This window comes from Hyperolius riggenbachi, chromosome 9 (assembly GCF_040937935.1).
Source record: "Hyperolius riggenbachi isolate aHypRig1 chromosome 9, aHypRig1.pri, whole genome shotgun sequence".
NCBI classification, from domain to species: domain Eukaryota; kingdom Metazoa; phylum Chordata; class Amphibia; order Anura; family Hyperoliidae; genus Hyperolius; species Hyperolius riggenbachi.
The window spans coordinates 47,498,785-47,521,262 of record NC_090654.1 but is presented as its reverse complement, the minus strand read 5'-3'; the positions used below and the strand labels follow the sequence as shown (position 1 = coordinate 47,521,262).

Below are 22,478 nucleotides of genomic sequence, written 5' to 3'. Positions count from 1 at the left end.
CTTTAAGTAAAAATCCTTTTCTTCCCATTAATCCCATCTACTGTGAGTTTAACACCTGCAGTTCGAGTTTTGGACAGCAGGTGGAATAAAAGCTTTGAGCAGAGCAAGTTCTGCTGTATTTATTTGTGACACTGAATTTAGTGGCCTGTTTGATTTTCATTTCTAGTGACAACAGAGCCATCCAGCTATCTGAATGCTGCTGCTGAACTAGTTTATAAGCCCTAAAAGCGTTGCTATGAAAGGCTGAGATGTTTGAAATAGAATTCTCTATTATGCCTGTCCACTGTGCAGTCTCCCGGCAATTGCCAAACAAATCATCCCTGTATGCTCAGATGAGCTGCCGGCTGTAAAGCGCTCATTATATTGAAAGGGTGAATCCACATTGCACAGAAATGTAATAAGCCCCACAAGTGGCGCAGCGAGGCCCCAAAGTGGTACAGGTGCGTCACTAGGCAACAGCAGAGGGACTCATCCTGCGACTAGAAAGAGGGGAGGGGGGCCAACAGGAGTGGATTCTGTGGGTGGGGAATGACGGGTAACAATGGACATGACCACCGATATTTTCTTATGCATCCAGCACACCTCAGGGAACACCTGTACTAACACTACATTCTAAAGATAATTTCAGACATGTCCAATCTTATTTTTGATCATTTTTCTGATCGATTTCTCACAGAAGTGAATGGAAATGGATAACAGAATCAAATCAGAAATCAATCGGACGGAACATCAACCGAAAAAAACGCATCGTGTGTACCCAGCATAGGCAAGAACAGTCTATTGAAAGTACTGGTCTTCTGTCTCTAATACTAGTATTCTGTCTTTGCTTCCTAAAGGGAACCCGAGGTGAGAGGGATATAGAGGCTGACATTTATTTCCTTGTAAACAATGCCAGTTCCCTGGCAGTCCTGTCGATCTTGTATAAGTAGCGTCTGAGTCAAAACACTGGAAAAAGCATATGGCTAATCCAGAAAAAACCTGAGTCAGTGTACCTGATCTGCTGCATGTTTGTTCAGGGTCTATGGCTAAAAAAATTTAAGGTACGTACACACGTCCAACTTTTTCGACCAACTTTTCGTTTGAAGGACAAGTTGGATGTGTGTATGCGCTGTCGAGCGACTGATAACAGCCGGTTTTCCCGATCCGCTCAGCAGATCAGTTGGACCAACTGACGTTCAAATGACTGTTAGGTACATATGTGTGTACAAATGACTTCTAGTCGTTTGTCCAATTGACATTCAAACGACAAGTCGTTTGATCAGTCATTTAATTGTGCCCCTTGTTCTATCCAATCCATTGTCCATTATCAAGTTAGTTAAATGACATGCAAATTTGGTAAATTAGCATATCAGCCGCTTTGTTGGTCAGTGTGTACAAGACGTCTGCACGACTTGTTTCCACGTCAAGTCGTTCAAACGACCAGTTTAAACGACAATCAGGTGTAAAGTTGGACGTGTGTATGCACCTTCAGAGACACAGGATCAGCAGGGCTGCCAGGCAACTGGTATTGTTTAAAAAGCAAATAAGTATGGCAGCCTCCATATCCCTCTCATCTCGGGTTCCCTATAAAACTGACAACATGAAGCTGGAATGACAGCCTATTGTAATCAATAGGTTGCTTTTGAATTTTTCTGTGCGGGGGAAAAAAAAAAAAAAAAGCTGGTGAACTGCTTCAGAATTTCTGACAATTCATATGAATCCCGTGAATGGCACGACTACAGGTATGTGATGCATAATCATGCTGCACAAATGCTTCTGTACCATAGCAGCAGCCAGCCCATCCATGCTCTACAATCCTTGTAGGTCAGGGCATTAGTCACTGGGTGGTGCTGTTTCACCACTATTCATCTCGGATTGTAGCACTGGCCTTTTATACAATGGGGATCTTTCTGACAGTTGAGTAACCAAGCAGCTCAGGGTGACCCAAACTACTAGGAATGTATAGGGGGATAAAAGGAACCAAAAAGCCCTCCTACTAAAAAAACAAAGCCTGGTGTAATTGCCTTCTTAAAACAGAAGGAAATTTGCAATAATTCCGTTATAAATGAACATTTGTGGTTACCCACAATGCACACCTACTAATTATGCAAATTATCCCTTTTCGCCCTTGTTAAGCCAAGCAAGCATCCAGAAGCGCTGGTGTATAGCAAGCCTATAGTTTTAAGTTTTACACAGCCATATCAAACCCACATGTAGACAGCCTGTTTCGGACTTTTGGTCCTCATCAGTACATGGCAGGGATTGATAAGCCTGTATGAGATAGGGCTTGGACGAGTACAACAGAGTAACCAAGCAGCTCAGGGTGACCCAAACTACTAGGAATGTATAGGGGGAATAAAAGGAACCAAAAAGCCCTCCTACTAAAAAAGCAAAGCCTGGTGTAATTGCATTCTTAAAAGAGAAGGAAATTTGCAATAATTCAGTTATAAGTTATAAATGAACATTTGTGGTTACCCACAATGCACACCTACTAAATATGCAAATTATCCCTTTTCTTTTGACAGTTGAGTGACTGTAGGTCTGGTCTACTCACAGTTGGCGCATAGCACACTGGGATTATGGGGGAGGGGGGGGGGGGGGGAGACATTTACTTTCATCTCATTGATCATCCCTGGTCACCACCTGCGATAAATTTTAGTATGTTAATCAGGTTGTTGGTTTTTTTGTTTGTTTGTTTTTTACAGTGGGGAAACAAACTAGAATGTATGAGTATTGCAAAAAAATAAGCAATTTTACTCATTCCATCAGGCTCAGTGAAATTCCTCTATACCTCCTTTTATTTCTGCATGGGGTATACATACATAAAGAATGTAAAGAACACGCCATCTGCATCTAATGTTCCATTTTAATGTAATATAATTACATTCCAGGGTCTGGTCCACACATGGTTCACATTCCTTATGTAAACTCTATTCTGCCGCTGAAATATTAAGAGTGAAATTCAGTTTTTCTTGAGAAAACTATATTTCCCACAGGAAAGACCAATAAACTACAATTGTATTTAGGGGGTAGAAAACACAGCAGATTCTCACCAAGTTCCTACATGCATTTCCTCAACATGAGCCATTCTTTACAGGACATGCTAGATGGTAGTGTCAGCCTGATGTACTTCAGACCTGATTTACATGCGGTGGGTGAGTTACTGCTGCTGACACCCCCTGATCTGTGCAGGGGGAGATAGTGATTTACATTAAATGTTTTACATAAAAATTGCCTAAAAATAGAGTACAGGTAGTCCCTGACTTACGAACGACCCGCATGGATTCTGTGTTTTAATGGGAACAAGTCAAAAAATGGTTTTTTTTCAAATTCGACTTGTAGCTTTTGAGAAAATTGATTTTAATAAAATCAAAGAAAAAATGACTTTTAAACTTGTGTAAGCAGGTACAGAGGACAGAGGTGACACAGAGGGGGACACTGGAGGCACAGAGGAGGTGCAGAGGACAGAGGTGACACAGGGGGCCACGGAAGAGGTACAGGGACAGAGATGGCACAATGTTCCAACTTAACAACAGATTCAGGTTAAGAACGAACCTATAGTCCCCATCTCGTTCGTTAACCGGGGACTACCTGTACTGGTTTTATTTTTGAATGTTGCAACCCCCTTTAGTTAGGGCTTATCCAGTCCCCTTTGTCAAGGCTTGGGCAGACAATACAGATTATTGATCTCTTTTATACTGCTTTGACGCGGAAACACAGTTTTTACTGCTTTTTGTAGTTATTCCATGTTATGGTTATCATGCTATTCACTTTTTTGGCAAACTAAAGCCATTTTACAATGTGACATTATCAATGACACATCTGGAGGTTGGATCACCATACAGGCCAAAACAGACATTTCAGCAGCTAGGCCCCTACAGATTCAACAACTTCTCACCCATTTTAGGTTCAGAACAACAGCATACATAACAAGCTCCATATCATCCTTTGTTTGCATTGTACAGTTTGTACACGAGATAAGTATCCTGATTGGAAGTTAATAGTGCTAAAATGTAACTCGATCTATTTCCTTACAACAATCCCTTGGATATGTGAAAACTGACTAACAAAAGGAGTGACTGAGTGTTAAGACTACACTAGCATACTGCAGGATCCCTATAGGGTATACTGCATAGGGTAAGAACTAGGCTAGTAAATGGACACACTGTGAACCCCCAAAAAACAATACTACATGTTTTAACTCCCTAATGGAGGCTTTTCGGCAGGGGTATCCTGAGGAGTCAGTGTGCAAGTGCATAAATGAAGTTACAGTTTGGGGAGGTCACTCCATTATCTGCAACATCTAAACTGGACAGGATATGCTTTTCCGCACAGCTAAGACTATGCAAGCCATTACAGCAGGCTGGCACGTCTTATTGCCTTTTATATCAAAACAATAATAATGTAATGCAAAAAGGCCAGAAAGCGTTCACCAGAAATGGCAGCTGGGTGGGAGGACCTGCCTTGTGCTGGGGAAGCAACTCGTACCCCTTGCAAACAAGGAGCTACCAGATCACGCCAGTCAGGGACTTTCAATATACTTTTAGTAAAAAATACAGACACACAATACACAAAACTTTATGCATTCATTAACGTAAATCACTACCATTAACACATGGGATGCTGAACAAGGGGCTTAATCCTCAGACATCCTGCAAGGGACACAATTCATGACTCACGCAGGGCGGCTGTGTGACGTGGAAGCAGCCCTTGGGCTCTAATCTGCAGTGGAATTCAAGGAAACACTTCAGGAAGTGAACTTTTATTTATTTGCTAATCTGTGACATTTATCTTCTGGCCAAGACTGACCCAATTATTAAACAGGAAGTTGAGCCATCCCTATCCCCATGGTAAAAGCAGCTCTGTGCATACAGACTCATCACACAGCACTCCACCAGTGTGGACACGATGGATAGAACTGTCTGCCTATTGGTGTACTGCTATAAAGACGCTCTGTGCCTGCCAGTCTGCTGAACCTCGGATGTCCGGCTGCTGTTTCGCTACAAGAAACTGCCTTGCATCTGGGGGTGAAAGGACCAGGCTTTCAGATTCACTGCAACCAAAAGGCCACTAGCTGCAAAGCATTACAAAAGCTCAAAGTCACAGGAGTAAGACTATTAGGGCTGGTTTACACTCTGATCGCAAAATGCAATTGCTTGCTGTTTGCAACTCCCGTTCAGGGGAACAAGAATTGCAATGCAATCGCGGCCAGAATGCTGCATGCAGTGCGTTTGAGATTCATACAAATCACAAATGTTGCAGTGAGAATGGCCCCATAGGGATACCTCACTGGGGATCAGCAAAGCTCTCCAATGTGAACCAGGCCTTAAAGTGAATGGGAACCGCATTTTAAAAAAATGAGACCGATACTTACCCAAGGAGAGGGAAGGCTCTGGGTCTTATAGAGCCTTCCGGCTCCTCTCCTGGTCCAGTCGTTCCGGTGCTGGCTCGCCCGATAGCAGTATTTTACTACATTAGTCAAATACTGCTTTACCTGGCCGAAGGAGGCTTCAGAAGTCTTCAGGAAGTCAGAGTGCTCCTGAAGAAGGGCGGCCCTGTACTGCGCCTGCGCAAGCACGCTCACGCCTGTGCAGTATCACGGCTCCCGAAGACTTCCAAATACCCTGTTAGGCGGATTACACTGAAGTGGAATGGAGAGCAGCATCTATTTAGGGCGCTAGTCTGCTTTAGGGGATCCAGCAGGAAAACCCATAGGAAAAAGTTCTCCAATCACAGCATCCTCTCCAGCGCAAAGTGTTGTGATAGGCCGAATAGTGTGGGCGTAGTTTACTACAACCTATCTGAAACTAGAAAGTTCTAGAGGTTGCTGTCCACCCAATCACGTTAGCGGAATTTCCCTATGTATGAGGTTACCTGCTGGGTCCCCTAAAGTAGACTAGTGCCCTAATCAGAACATATGGTCTGGGGCAATAGCCTTATATCGTGTCTTTGCTAATGACCAACAGGACAGACACACCCACAAAACAGCTGTACTAAAACGTTTTTTCTTACCATTTAAGACCTTAGTTCAGACTCCTTTAAAAAAAAATGTTTGCATATTTTGTGGAACAAATCCTAGTTTGTACAAACCATTTCCCATAATTATGATTAATTACTTTGCAAATCTGTTATCCCAAACCAATGGCAGATGGTTAGACTGAACAGCGTCTTTAAGTAGGAAATACTTTAAGTATGAAAAGTATGCAAACCTTGCATCACTGTTTACGCAGGACTGGTAATTTGACTCCATCCACCTTCTTCCCTGTTCTACTGAGATTAACTCTCTGTGGCCAGCACAACAGCTACAGCTCTGAAAAGTCTTATCAGTTCTTGTCTCGTCCCTCCCTGTCCAGTGTACAACAAAAAAAATGTACTCTTCCCATGCATTTATAAAAAATAAAGATCAGTGAAAAATGTCCTCTTTTAGCAGGCTGGATAATAAGGAGGCTAGGGTGTGGGAAGTAGGGTTGATCAATGACATGCAAATACTCCTGAAATTATACACATGTTTATGCAAATATATGCAGCTTGAAAAATAGACCAATCATTTTAAACCTGGTTTAAAGTGAGTGGTGCTTGAAAACATGGTTTAAATTGATTAGTCAATTTTCAAACTGAATCCATTTGCATAAAAATGTACCTAAATTAGCATCTCTGATCATTCCTAGTGGGAAGGGTTAAACACTTTATTACATGCTGGGCGGGGAGGAACTACAGTATATACTGTAGGTGCAGTCCTGGCCACAAGGTTGGTCTCTCTCAGCAGTAGGTGGTGGATCGAGTGCGCTTTTTCTTCCGCTTCTGATATATTTACTACTAACAGTACAGATGTGCAATGCACAACAATATGTATGCATTGGCAGTTAATTAAAAATTTACTATCGTGCACACAAAAAGAAAAAAAAAGTGCCTACTTTTACATCCAGGAACAGTTCTTAATAAACCATCTGGCAGCTTAGTAAACGCTGTGCCCCAATGTTAACTTCTGTAGTATAAGAATCCTTTGTAGCTTAACCTCCTTAGCGGTTATCCCGAGCTAGGGTCGGGAGGAAAACCGCAGCAAAGAGCGGTAATCCCAACCTTTGCTTGGGGTGGCCGCCGGAGGCTGTATGCAGAGCAATGCGCGCAGCGGGCAATTCTACATACCTCCCGGGGATCCCGACGTCGGCCAGCCTTCTTCTTCCTCTCCTCCGGGGCTCTGCTTCCTGCTGGTGAGATCGCTGGCTGTCGTCATGACGACAGCCGGCAATTTCACTTTAGAGTTGCAGCGCCACCCGGAGGATGGATGCCTAACTTCAGCGCTGGAGCCAGGGAGGAGAGTGAATGAAGAACTCCTGCAGATCTCCCTGGCGTTATGATTTTTTTTCCAGGTTTTAGGGCCTGAAAGGGTGCAAAAAAATAGCACCGCTTTTAGACCCTAAAATCCGGAAAGAATAATAACGCCAAGGGGGTTAAAAAACAAATCCTGCATGGAAATTCGGATCATGTGACCTGAACTAGAAATGCAGCTGCTGCTTTGATCCATAATATATTGTTCAGACTTCAAAGGAGCAGGGCACAGAGCTTTCCAATAATCAAGTCTGTAGCTATGGACGACTGTCCTAGAAAGAAAAAAACAAAAGTTCTGGGATAGTACCAACTAGCTCTTCACTGCCCTTAAATCCTTACCACCAGTGCTGCTTTTTCCACAGGTAAAGCAGGGTGACCCTGCTGTGGGCTTTAACGTGATTTCTAATAGCAGTGATGACCACTTTGCCACAGACAGGGTGCACATGTTATTCCGGTCTAGTGTACACAGGCACTTAAACATGCATTGGATGCTGTACAATTTGCAGTCAGTGCGTTACTTACCAGCCCCCATAGTGCACCTTCCGTCGTGGCTGCGATCGTCGCAGCCCTTGGAGTGTTATACATCAAGGCCAGCTCTCCAAAACTGCCGTGATTATCGTATCTTCCCACGCAGCGAGACTGGCCGTCTCTGGCTACGAAGATGTCATACAGGCCTCTGATGAAATAAAATGAACAGGCAGCTGTTTACCGGTGGCATTTCAGAATATATGTGCACTTGAATGCTAATAGACAGCACAACACGCTCTTTCATAATAAGTTGGGATTCAAGCAAGCGCACACAGATCAAATGACAATCATAAGACTATAAAATGCAAAACTCCCCTTAATACTCAGCACATCGCTACAGACTCAATAGATCTGCTTGTGTGGTGTGCCTGGGCAGAGACTCACTTCTAAACTAATGTTAGTAATACGATAAATTCTCTCCTGTCTACGAGGATTATACAAAGTAAACCTTAGATGATGGGGAGAAAAGGCCTCCCGGGCCGGTGCGCTGTGCTTCTGTCAAGTCCGCGATCCGGCTGGGCTGTGGGCAACGGCACATGTGCTGTTTTAGGCCACGCCCCTCATCTATCAAGCTCCTGTGGTCGGGAACATCCAGCGCAATCTTAACCGAAAACTGCACATACGTATAACGCTACCATCTGCAGAGTGTGATGTGTTCCAATACATGTAAGAGTCCAAGTCCAACCACAATGGCTATAACTCACAAAAACTACCGATTCTGGTTAACGGAAACAGTTGATTTTTTTGAACTTTTTGTGAAATGTCAATTCACTAAGGCTGGAAGAGCGTGGAAAGCTAAAAATGACTGACTTCTAAGACTAAATGTCAATTCACAAAGATTTGAGAATGTGGTAAAACAAGTGAGGCGGTATTTATCTCCAGCTTGGAGCCATCGGTAACTAAAAGACATTGGATTGTATTATAGAAGGGAGGAAACAGCTGAAAAAAAAGGTGAACACTAAACTATTCAGGAAAATAAGATAGATAATATAAAATTAAGGAACTTTGTTTTTATGTACTAATTAAAAGTGGTTTAGATACTAAAGGTTTTCAGCAGATACAAATGTTATTTCAACCACTTATGCGGTTTCATACAGTATATCTATTCCCCCGGAGACTTTATCTTAGCTCCAGAAGGGTAGATCTACGTACCTCGCCATGATTGCCGCTACACGCACGTCACCACCCGTAAGTAGACTGATCGATGAAGGGGGAACACATGAGCGCGAACAGGAAGTAAATCGATCGTGGTACTTTGTGCTGAGTTGTCAGGGATCTTAAATATCCGATCTGCCATGACAGTCGTTATCGCCGCGCATTGCTTAACGTTGTTCATGCGATTGTATTCCTGTCCCCACGTTGCAAGATCACAAAACCGATTGTGCGTTGCTCAAAGTATTGCAGGTCTTCGGGAAAAATCGTGTTGTGGGTACTGGCTTTTGGTGGATTGATGCAGATGACTAAACAGCCCCACCCACTGCAGAGACTGGTCTGTGCTCAATACAGCATTTTCTTCTATTCATGGTCAGCAGGAGCCTATATTTAAATTATTATTACGCAAAATGAATATGAATTGTTAGCACTGTCCAACACATTCATGAATAGCGTCATTTTGGTGCCGGGCAGGATTTAATAGTAATGCAGTTACGCTTTATAACGTATGTATACATAAGCGCACAGCTAGGAAACGTCACTTAAGACTATTCAGAATCCATCTTTGAGGTCCATTTACGGAAAATGCACTCGCTTCCTGCAGATTCCAGCTATTATTATGGCAAGTGCACATTAGAAGATGGAAGTAATGTACCTGGTATCGACGGGTAGTGCAGACCCTCCAGTTGGTATGAATCAGCTCCATTATGTGGGACTTGGCTGGGCAGATTTCTTTCCATGCTTAATAACCGGTTGCGCTTGCTTATTAACTGCGCTGCTTGAGCTGATACAGTGGTGTGGAATGTTGGAATACGCTGTGAAACAATGTATACCTTTTAGACCTAATGTGATACACGGAGCGCTGCCTCAACTCTGAACCGCATAAATTCAGAATACACGGTCTCTCCAGCACAGGAGCCCAGCCAAACCCTGGCAATAAAAATCAATGTCAGGGCCCGTTTCCACTTGAGCGAATCTGCATGCAGATTCGCATAGCCAATAATAGTCAATGGGCCTGTTTTCACTTGTCAGAAAATCTGAGCATTGTACTGTGCAGGAAACATCTGCACAGCAGAGCACAGATTCGCATGTAATGTAATTAAGAAATATGCATGCGGTTTTGCTATATGAATTTTCGTTTTTGCTATATGAAAATACGTTTTCGTGTAAAATCAATGTAAAAGCACACAGGCACGGATATGGTCAAAATCGCATACCTGCAAAGATGCATGAAAACGCATGAACATTTGCATACAAACAATTTATGCGTTTCCCGGAAACAAATCGCACCGCACTAGTGGAAACGGGCCATTAGCATGGTTGGTAAAGAAAGTCTGGTTAAGTAAATGCTAAATCCCTTTCTTTAGAAAATAGGAGTATCCTATTTAATAATTTGCCTGTGTCTCTGCGTCCCTGTGTCAGTGCTTTTGCGCAACTGCACATGTGCCTCACTGACAACCGTTGGGACATGACGAGGACGCACGTAGCACGCACACAGGCGTGCTGACGTGGCGGTGGTGACAGACCTAGAGCCTGTTTTTTAAGCTTAGGTCGACTAGCAAATATATAAACAAGAAAGGGAAAATGTTTTCCCATTGCGTAGGAAATAGTTTCGTGTGGCTGGATAGTGGACTGGTTAAGGGATCTGCCTCTGACACAGGAGACCAGGAAGCCAGCACCTATTCAGTAAGGAGCCCTTGGGCTAGACTCCCCAACACCGCTACTGCCTACTGAGCTCTCAGAAAATACATCCTTTATGGAACATTCCTTCTGTAGTGTGCATCTACCTGGGGCAAGCTAAAAAATAGAGTATGTGGCTGCATTTGAGATGGGACTTGGCAGTGAAAGTGTTAATGTATTCCTCGGCAATGAAGAGGTTAAAGTAAAACCTGACACACCAAAATATAGCAAGGTCTGATAGCATACATGTAAATGAGTATTACTTATTTAAATGTTTAGCAGTCAGTACCCAGATATTTGTATAGGAGTAACTGTCCATTTTTTTATTTGTGAAGATGACTAAACTTCCAGCTTCTGCTTTCTGAAGCTGCTGGCCTATCAAACATCCCGCTGTAAATTCTGACTAAAGCGGAGATTTTTTTTTTATAGGAGCACAACGTAAGCCTTACTAGCTATTTACAATACTGCACAGATATTTATAAATGACTGCAATCTAGAGGAAGGGAACACGTTTACTCAGAATGTACGCCTGGTTTACATCTCTGTCTGGCCTCATCTGTATTTAAAGATCCATGAGTAACCGGCCCTGCAGCAGAGGGCAGGGATTCACACGCAGAAGATAATCATTAAGTACCAGCTGTACAAAGTCTTAAATGACTAGCTGCCTTATTGGAAACACCAGCATGCTGTGTAATTGGGCAGAAAGTGCAGGCACGTACGCTGCAGCGGCTGAACTCACAGCAAACACGTCAGTGCTGCTCCCGCCCTGTCACAGTAGCTGCAGGAGCACATGTAGCGCTATGTGACAGGCACGACCGCCAGATGACTAACAGATGGGCTTCGTCTGACCACATGTGTTTAGGGATAAATAAAACAGATTAAAAAATGGACATCCGCAGTGCAAAAAAATAAAAATAAAAAAAAATTGTATAAGGCCTGAAAGAGGGTTCTTGCTTCATAAAAAATAAAAACAAAAAATACATAAGGTTAATCTGTGAAGGAGAAAGGAAAAAAAAAACAACACTTTATCCACAATCAGCTGGTGCTGAGCTCAATCACTACACAGTTCAAAACACATACACACACAAAAAACCTCCACAATCGATAAATTCCAAAAATCTGTGGTGGTGGTGATGACCACTCTACACTTTGGAAGTCGCCCCACCATCTGGAGAGCGGAACAGATCAACCATGTGATGGCTCTCACCTCCCTCCATGCGGCCTCAGGGAGAGGGCTGGATCACCCCAGCCCTGGAATGAGTTGCCTAGCAATGGAAGAGGGTGTGGCCCAGACTGCCTAAGCCCTGAAGTGAGTTGCCTAATAATGAGAGAGGGCATGCCCGAGCCCTGTAGTGAGTTACCTGGTAATAGCACCAAACCACCCAAGCTTTGCAATAAGTAGACTAGAAATAGGAGAGGGCGTGGCACACACCACCCCAGCCCTGGAGCGAGTTAACTAGAAATCTAGAAATGGGATAGAGCATGGCGTGGACTGCCCAGCCCTGGAATTAGAATTAGTTGCCTAGTAATGGAAGAAGGCGTGGCCCAGACAGCCCCAGCCCTGAAGTGAGCTGCCTGGTAATATGAGTCCCAGCCAGGGCACCATCTGCATAGAGTTTGTATGTTCTACTCTTGGCTGTGTGGGTTTCCTCCAGGCACTCTTGTTTCCTGTCACATCCCAAAAATAGATAAACAAGCCTCCCCCTAAAAAATTGGCCCTACACTATGATGGACAATGGACTATGGTAAGATTGGATTATGAGCCCATCTGAGGGACAGTTCGTAACAATACTATATACTTTGACAGTGTCGGGGAAGATGTTGGCGCTATATATAAATAATAATAAAATAAGGCAATTGTGGCCCTTGAGGAAATGATGTGTGAGGGGAATATAAAATGTGAGTAGTCTGGCATGATTAAAGAATTAGTATGCAGCTTTGGTGTCTTGGTTCCCTCTGGCAGCATGTTTCAGGTCTGAACTACTAATACTTTCTGCTTCCCAAGCTTTAGAGAAAGGGGAATGGCCATCCTAGAAATCAGCCAATCATAATGCACAGGAGGTAGAGAGGGGAGGGACTCCAGGCGATTTCATGCTACACTACACATCTCTAATGACTGAGCCTACAGATGACAAGAGCAGACAACTTCCCTTCCAGACTGGAAAAAAAATGTTCCCAAAGTAAATCTGCCTAGAATAACGTTATCCTCCTCCTACAGTTTTCTCTGTGTGTTTAGCTTGAAAATCCTCCTCCAGTGTCGTCTGTCACTTCCAATGGCCCAACTGTTAAGCAAGCAACAGTATAATGAAGCCTGTGCATACATTCATAAAAGCCCAACTTCCAGGAGAGCATAATGAGGGATATTTACCGTTCGATGACGTAGAAGTTATCGCCATCATCGCCCTGGTCAATGACGTGTTCCTGAGGTTGTACTCTCCGTTCAAACATTGCATCGAGAACCTGAGAGAGCTGTTCCTGGAGGAAGACAGAAAAACGTGGGCAGGCTCTGGTCAAATGTCCTCTTCAACTACGAGCGCTTACCAATAGACTAACATTTGGTGGTGCTCACAAACATCCCTCACAAACAGCCACCCTCCTGTCCATCCATTAATGGCCAAGTCCAAGGAAGAAACAACTTAAAATATCAAGTGTTATTAATACCCAAGTGGATTGTTCACGGGCATACACAGAAAATCTGAACAACATTTTACCGGTGTCCAGGTGGTTACCTAGGTCAGTTGTTCACACTTGTGACACCAGTAATTATAGCAAACAAGTGAATAGATGAAGTTTGCTAGTTAGTAACTTACCCAAGTAGTGGGGAGTTGTCCGGACATTCCAGAGGTTTCCCAATTCTTCCACGAGCCCACCGCTGCTGGCCGGTACCCTCTTCACCTGCACTGCTGTACAAGCCGGACCATACTCTCTGCCCACAACTACATGGACCCTGACCTAATCAAAGACCACATTTTCCCCATGATTGGTATGTCTAGACTAGAGGTAATGCTGCTTATTATCCAGTAAAGATTGTTGGATGTGACCTTATTTGTCCTCCTAAAGATTCCAGGACAAGAGAGTCACGTTCTGCACTTAATGCTGCCACGCGCTCCCGTCTTTCCCGCACACACGCGTACTAGTTTAAAAGTGAATGATTGCTCCATAGCAGCAATCGTTCATTTAAAGTTTAAAAATTATTTTTTTTTAAAGTGACAGCGTCACATAAAGTGGTTTTCAAGCCTGTGGCTAGCTTTTAATAGCCCCCCTACTTAATTAACCCCTTGCATCACCTATACTTGGCTCGATTCCCGGCTGCTTGATTATTTCTGACATGTCCGATTCGCGTTTCGATGGATTGTTAGGTCGATTCGGCATACTTTACATGAGAATCGATCAATCATCGGAACGTGATCTGAAATGCTCGGAAATAATCCAGTGGGAAATCGAGTGCGGGAACGCACCGTGTGTATCCAGCATAAGGGCTGCCGCCTGTAGAGATCGATAGGACGATGGTTCGGGGACCCGACGCTGTATAGATGCATCACTATGCTGTTGCCTAATGTATCTGTACGGCATTGAGGTCTGCAATCTGTGCGCCATAGCGATCGCATCTTGTCTCTACTGGTGCACAGACTGGCGATAATGGTATGCTACATGCTCAGCTAGTGATGAAATATGGCATAAAGTGGTTAATTTAGTACAGTTGTATCTAGTTTTAGTAAACTCTGATATAGTAAACTTCTGGATATTGTAAACTCAGTCCTCAGGTCCCAGCAAACGCTTCTGTATAAATATACAATGTATGCCCAATTCTTACATAGTAAACTTGTGAAATGGTAAACTCCTTTTCCTGGTCCCTTGGAGTTTACTATAAAGGGATTCTACTGTATACTTATATTCTGGTTTTACTGCCCCCTCTTATTATCTCGCAATACTTTAGGAGGCCGGTATGCATATTGTGGACTCAATGTGCCATTCACCGCTATTTACTTCATGTGCTCTATTTATTTCTTAAAGGGAAACTTAAGTGTTCTAAAAAAAAGTTTTACTTACCTGGGGCTTCTACCAGCCCCCTGCAGCCGCCCTGTGCCCGCACCAGCACTCAAGGATCCTTCATTGAGTGGCTGTCGCATCTGAGCGCATCCTCATGCCACGCTCTACTGTATCTGTGCAAGATGCTCCTACCGATGGGAGCAAGGACAAGCAAGGACGAGGACACACGCAGCCTGGGCCGTGCAGGTGCAGTGGCCAGCGTCAGAGCCAGTCGCCGAAAAAGAAACTTAGTGGCTGTGGGGGACCGGAGGATCCTTGAGTGACGGCGTGGGCACAGGGCAGCTGCAGGGGGCTGGTAGAAGCGCCAGGTGAGTGAAACTATTTTTTAAGAACATTTAAATGTCCCTTTAATATACAAACACTTTGAACTGCTGTGCAATTTTTGCAGGCCTGCCTTTTAGGATGAAACTGAAAAACAAAAGGCTAATTTTACTAAGGGCGTTATGGGGGTGTTCTAACCATCCACAGTGCGGATATTACTTTATTTATGATCCAGTACATGATTTTTTTTTCGGTAAAACTGTTGTAGGATTTCAATAATAAATCACTGTAGCAACTCCTGGGTGTGTTTTCTCTGATTTCTGGAGCTCCGTTTTCAGTGTCAATATTATTTCAAAAGCAAACTGAGTATTATAGGTAATAACAGTCTGGACTACAGGAGACTTGCATTGTTTAGTTATGGTGAATCCCCTAGCACACAGGAGGCAGAAGGCAGTGAATGCACCGCCTGTCAGATGCTCCAGTGCCTGTGCCGAGCACTTGTGCTAGCGCACAACGTGCGCAGTAGACTGGCGGACCCACTATGGAGTCACATCCGAGCGCGGCCATGCTCAGACCTGTCATGACACTGATCAGGCTAAAAACGCAGGGCTTTAAAGCAGAACCAAAGTCATCGCAAAAACGCTGTCTAAAATTCTCATCCTGCACACCCAGTTAACCAGTTCAACCAGTTATGACTTGCCATTTAGCAGTTCAACATCCAGTAAAATATACAGACGCTCGATGGGGGAGATTCCTGATCCCTGTGGGTAAATTGCAAGGCTTTGTACAAATGCTAGATGGCGCTCGGCCGATGCGGTACAGAGGCCGACCACCCTTGATGCATCGCCCTCTCCTGCCCACACCTATGGTGGATCCAGATGCTTTCCTCTTCATAGCCACGTATCATTTTGTTTGTTTTCCCCTCGGATTTGCGTTAAAGGATACCTTAGTGATAAAGATTTTTTTTTAAAAAGGACGCCTATGTGTGTGGGAGGAGATGCTTACCGACCTCCCGTGCCCCGGCATTTCCCTCCGTTCTCTGGTATTTATCCAAGCTCTGTACTTCTTGGTCGGCCTCGGTTGGTGCCCCCGACCTGGACATACTAGGCTGGGCATGCACAGTATGTCTGCTTGGGCACCTTGTCACCGTGCTCCACGGCAACCCCACAAGGTAAGCATGGTCGCAAGGCATCCAAGCGGACATGCTGTGCATGCCCAGTGTAATATGTCCGGGTCAGAGGGCACCGACCAGGAAGTACAGAGCTTGGATAATTAGTAAAGAATGGGGGGAGACACCAGAGCATGGGAGGTGCATCTGTAAAAACTCCCCACACACATTACGCAGCCTTCTTCAAAAATATCTATCATTAAAGGACAACTGAAGTGAGAGGAATATGGAGGCTGACCTATTTCTGAACATTTTTTGTACATCTGAACATTTTTTTGTATAGTGCTTTTCTCCTGACAGACAAAGCGCTCAAGAGCTGCAGCCACTGGGACGCCCTCAAGAGGCCACCCTGCAGTGTTAGGGAGTGTTGCCTTGAACTTCTTACTGAATAGGTACTGACCCTACCCAGGATTCCAACCCTGGTCTCCCATGTCAAAGGTGGTGCCCTTAACGAGTACACTATCCAGCCACTCTTTTTCAAATACCAGTTGCCTGGCTATCCTGCTGGTTTATTTGGCTGTAGTAGTGTCTGAAGAACACCAGAAACAAGCATGCAGCTTATCTTGTCAGATCTGACAAGGTCTTAAACACCTGAGCTGCTGCATGCTTGTTCAGGGGCTATGGCTAAACGTATTAGAGGCAGAGGATCAGCAGGATAGCCAGGTAACTGGTATTGCAAGCCTGCACATACCTCTCACTACAGTTGTCCTTTAACCTCCTGAGTGGTATGGACGAGCTCAGCTCGTCCATTACCGCCGGAGGGGTTAGCACTTGGCTAGCTACACGAGTTGTCCGATTGCCGCTATTAGCGGTGTTATACGTACCCCGCGCCGGAGCCCGCGCTGGCACAGCCTCTTCCATCCCCACCAGATGTCGCTATGACGAGGATCAGGACTGCGCATGACGTCATGTCTGATTGTCGCCACAGCAACGACCTAAGCTAAATGAAGTTACGGCTCTTGCGGTATCCCGGAGCGGTAAATATAGCCAGCGGCGATCGGGGACAGGACACAGTACCGGGGCAACCAAGGGACACATGTAGCTAGTAGGCCTGAAAGATAAATCGAATTTAAACCGAAATCGCGATCACCAAGATCACAATTTCGGAATCGTCAAAGAGGCAATAATCGTGATCACGTCATTTCCACATGGGGAAGTTTGAAGAAGCGGCTTTAAACTTCCCCAAAGTCCCACCGCGTGTGGCCCGCAGAGTTGGATATACCTTCCGCATGAGTGTATCGTAGTCTGCCGGTTCTTGTGCTTGGCAAAACTCTGGGTTCCTGTTACATGACATACAGGAAGTATGCCGTGCATTAGAGCCTGCAGGAGGCAAAGTGGATAGATGGGCATTGCTGGACTCATGCTGAAAGCTATGTCCTGATGCAGCTTGGGGGACAGAGGAGGGCATACATACGTAATCGGTGCCGGGAGACTTGGGCACAGGATACAGTCAGTATGGCTTATCCTGCTGCTGCACAAGTTCCCGGCGACGTTAATTACTATTCCCCTTCTAGGTCCACATGGGAATAGTGGGGAATTATATAATTCAGCTTCCAGCTATAGCTGGAGGCCGAATTATAGTGTTTTAAAAGCAACTTCAGCTCAGTCTGCTGACAGCGCCAAAGTTACTCAGTGTGCGCCGCTATAGCCATAATTCTTATTACGGCCTATGGTGGCGCTGGCTGCACTCAAATCTTTTGCGCTGAAAATAACTGCTCCGCAGAGGGGGCACAGAGAGACACAGAGACAGAGGGGGCACAGAGAGACACAGAGACAAAGCGGGCACAGAGAGAGAGACACAGGAGATACAGAGGAGGCACAAAGAGAGAAACAGAGTGGGCACAGAGCCAAAAAGGGGCAAGAGAGAGAGACCCAGAGGAGGCATAAAGAGAGACAGGCGCAGAGGGGGAACAAACAGGCACAGAGGGGATACAAAGCTTGATTTGAAGGAAATCGTGAATCAGATCGAAATCGCAATTTCGGACAGAAATCGCTCATTTCAATTTTTTCCTAAAATCGTTCAGGCCTAGTAGCTAGCCTAGTGCTAGTTACAGGATATAGAACAAGTTTTTTTTTAAATAGACCTCCCGTGGACGAAAGTCCGCAACAATTGAACGCCAGGGAGGTTAAGGTACATTCCACACACTGCTAAAGGAGACTCAAAATTGCAGCTGTATCAGTTTCAGCATATTTGTTCACGTGTTGGTACCTTCCTGGCCTTGTATAGTACACAGGCAATACAGGGAGACACAGGTTACGCAGAGGAGTAAGTATTCCAGCAGACCAGCAGAGCTCACCACAAACCCATCCTCAGTGCGATAACACCAGCTCCCCCGGAGATTTGATGCAGCTTGAAAACAGGCCAATCAAATTCATTTTCTTCTGACCGTGACTGGCCAGACTAAGCTGCGTTCAATTTGCATAAAAAATTTCCATGCAAGTCTGATTTACTAGCATCTCCACGACTGGCTCTAATCAGACCTAGAGATGGTCAGCGAGACGCAAATAACTCCAGCTTGTATGCAGCTTGGAGTTGGGCCATTTAATTTCTAAGTACATTTCATTGCCCTAATTCCAAGCGGCATGCAATTAGCATGAAATGTGCATGCAAACCGGCATTCTTACTGCACCATCTCTACTCAGCACCTGCTGTAATGGGACATGTCAGGAAGCCACTGCTATTGTCATTTCTCATGATACCGCAGCATAAAACTTACCTGGTCAAGGTTTTTAAAGAGTAATATATCTTTGCAGGCTTCTTGTAATCTGCATCGCTGCTCATCTGTCTTCGGGTGAACTACCTAAAAGAGCAACAACATTACAAGTTAATGTGAGTAAGAAAACAAAATGTTTCCCCACAGGCAACGGAGAAGACAGAAGCTGTCACTTCCATGCCTAGAAATTAACTCTTTCAGGCAGCAAAATAAAACAAGTAAAGCAGCCTGGGTATTAATAGGTTTTGTACTGTATATACACAAATTTGTCACATGTCGTCACGGCTACACTTTAACTACACCGCATCACGCCGATGGGCGTGAACACAGCGGTAGCCCCGGGACCGCCTAACTGGCGTCACGTCCTGGGGTGTGGTTTTGCAGGAGATCGCACGTGCCGATACGCTTGCATCTCCGCTTGAATGATTGAGCTCCGCCATCAGTCCCCCAGTGTCCATCGCCGCTAGGAGACTGTTAGACAGCAGTCTATTCACTCTGTACAGCGCTGCGATCTATGGCAGCGCTGTTCTGGAGACAGCCATGTCAGAGCGATCGGCTCTCAGAGACTGATGCCTATGACAGCCGATCACGTTGATTGGCTGGCAAGGAACGGAGGGCTGGTGACAACAAACAAAAAAAAAAAAGCTATATTTAAAAAACAAAAAATATGAATTAAAAATATGTATTAAAAAAAACATTCCTAGAGCATCAGAGCCCACCAACAGAAATCTCTGTTGGTGGGCAGAAAAGGGGAGAGGGGGGGATCACTTGTGTACAGAGTTTTACGGCCCTGCAGCGAGGCCTTAAAGCTGCAGTGGCCTAAATTGAAAAAAAAATAGCCTGGTCACTAGGGGGGTGTAAGCCTGTGGTCCTCAAGTGGTTAAGTAAACCCAGGGCGAACCTCTGGTCAAAAAACAGATCCTTGCCCAAGAAGAGGGAAGCCTGTGGATCCTCCGGAGGCTTCAATGTCCTCCTCCTGACCACCGCGGCTGCCTGGGACCCAGACACCCACGGAGCGGCCGCGCTCCTCTTCACGCATTGCACCCGGGCAAGTATGGCTGCACTTGCGCAGTAGCACAGAGCCACTTTTGCATGAGCAGCTCTGGATTACTGCGCAGACAGTGCAGCCATGCTCACGCATGAAGAGGATCAATTAGAGGAGGGGACGTGATGCACACCATAGAGCATGCCCCATATAGTTCTGGGTGCTCAGATCAATGTTAACTGGATAACCACTCGATCAGAAGAATAAATGGTCGGCACTGTAGATTGGGAATGCGGCGACCATGCATCAGAAGAACCAGGGCTGTGGAGTCGGAGTCGTGGAGTCGGAGCAAATTTGGGTGCCTGGAGTCGGAAAAAAATGCACTGACTCCTAATGAATTTAAACTGTAATTAAATAGAAAATATGATAAAATGTTCTACTTCTCAGATAATAGTCATCATAAATAATTTATACATACAGTGATAGCTGTGCTTAGTCCACAAAAATGAAATAAACCAATCAAAATTAGTTACTTGTGCTGCTTCAATAAAGCAGTCCCCGGATTTTTAAAGTCAGATATACACATCTGATTGGGACTGTATATATGATGTGTACACAGGAATCTCATATATACTAAATAACATCTACGCTGTAAGAATAAAGTCTGATGTGTAGCTGTGTCACTAATAGAGATGGTCAATGAGATGGAAATTCTGCATCGATTCTGATTTATGCAAATGTATGTATGGGGTGCCCCAGGTCTCCTCACGAAATCAAATTATTTGATATGTTAAAATTTGGTTTGGTGACTACGAATTAAAGGGTACCTGAGAAGGATGAAAAGAAAAGTTTTATACATACCTGCGGCTTCTTCCAGCCCCCTTCAGGCTAATCAGTCCCTCGCTGTCCACCTTCACCACCTGGATCTTCTGCTATGAGTCCTGGTAATTCAGCCAGTCAGCGCAGTCCGGCCGCATGCCGCTTCCATAGCCAGGAGTGTTCTGCACCTGTGCAACAGTGCTGCTCAGGTGTAGTATGCTCCCGGCGGCTGAGTGTGTGCATGCGCACTACGCCAGACTGGCTCAAGTACCTGGACTCATAGCAGAAGATCGAGGTGGCGGAGGAGGACAGCGAGGGACTGATTAGCCTAAAGGGGGCTGGAGGAAGCCCCAGGTTTGTATAAAACTTTAATTTCATCTGTGTCAGGTTTACTTTGTTACACAGTATTACTATACTCTACATATGCACTCCCCACAGAGCTGCAGGGAATCCACTGAGAATGTTGTGCACATTGAACACAGAGGTGTTGTCTATCACCCATAAACCTGGTTCAGATTGTGCATGAAGAATGTGTAATAGAGGAAGAATCTGCTTATTCCCCTGCAGAGTACCTGCACATCACTCTTACATGTACCCACAGTTACATAGCCTAGGGCCAGATAGATGTTCTTTGTTCTGGCCTGCACCTTTTACAAGTACTCTTACCAAGGACTAGATTTAGTCTGTGACTAAAGGGAATAAATATGGCAGTCTCCATATCCTTCTCACTTCAGTTGTCTTTAAAAATTCCTAAGCGTTGGCAGTTAAGATACGAATTTCATGTTACATACTTTCAATCAACAAGATTGTAATATGCAAATTAGAGGTGTCGGAGTCGAGGAGTCGGTGGAATCCTAAACTGATGAGTCGGAGTCGGTGGATTTTTGTACCGACTCCACAGCCCTGATCAGAACAACCCACAGCAGCCTAAGGTGGAGCAGTTCATTTTCGGCGCTCAGTGGCAAAACAGCAGTTTTAGCAACAATGCTATCCTGCACGCTCCACGCAACGCTAATGTGGGGCTCCGGCGGTTGCCAGACCTCGAATTACATCTTCCTCCGAGTTGCTACAACTAGGAGGGGGAATAGTATTTAACACCGCGGGTGTGTGAAGCGGCAGCAGGGTGAGCCGTCATTCGACTAGCCCTGCGCCAAACTGCCTGGCGCCGCAATAACATGCGCCCCCCTGAGGAGCTGTCTGTTTCAATACTGACTTTATTACAGAGTGGGAGTTCAGAAAAATGACAAAAAAAACATACTGCAGTACATTAGTGATAATGTTGGGCACTGCTCTTTACACATTGATGTTCCTGTGCATCAGACATTATGTCACCGCACATAATGGGAAGGAGTCCCAAGCTGCATATAATACAGAAAGCAGCTGTTAGTCTCTCACCGCTGCCGCCCCATCCCTAGACTCTACCGTAAACTAACAAACCATTAATAAAAGAAACTTCCTGCTTCATCAGTTAGTGACAAGCAAGTCGTGCACCAGGCGAGAGGGAGGCAGGAGCTTCTCTTACATCCATATAGGCTATGCAACCTTGTTCTACATGGAAGGGTAGAAACGGCAAGCGGAACGCTCACCGTTCTATATAAATGAAGTGTGATCTAAGCTGTCGGTTTATAGAGCAAGGCAATAAAATGTTCATTTACCCGAGGTTCTGTGTCTTCATCCTCATCATCCGGATTAAAGGCTTCGGCACAAACTAATAAAAAAAGGCAAAGAACAATTCACTTAATATCTAGAATTATATTTACACATTAACTTATCCTGAAGGCATTAGAAAAATTCATCCGATGGATTCCATACA

General features: G+C 44.8%; 1 protein-coding gene across 1 annotated transcript in view; it reads right to left on the bottom strand.

Moving 5' to 3' along the window:
* Window positions 1-22,478, bottom strand: part of PRKAR2A (protein kinase cAMP-dependent type II regulatory subunit alpha) — a 79,533-nt gene that overhangs the window by 10,207 nt on the left and 46,848 nt on the right. The window contains exons 5-8 of the mRNA XM_068252695.1: window positions 22,321-22,373; window positions 18,865-18,948; window positions 13,037-13,143; window positions 7,831-7,984 (exon numbers count right to left, since the gene is read on the bottom strand). Coding sequence (XP_068108796.1) covers window positions 7,831-7,984; window positions 13,037-13,143; window positions 18,865-18,948; window positions 22,321-22,373 — 398 coding nt within the window. The remainder of the gene's footprint in view (window positions 1-7,830; window positions 7,985-13,036; window positions 13,144-18,864; window positions 18,949-22,320; window positions 22,374-22,478) is intronic.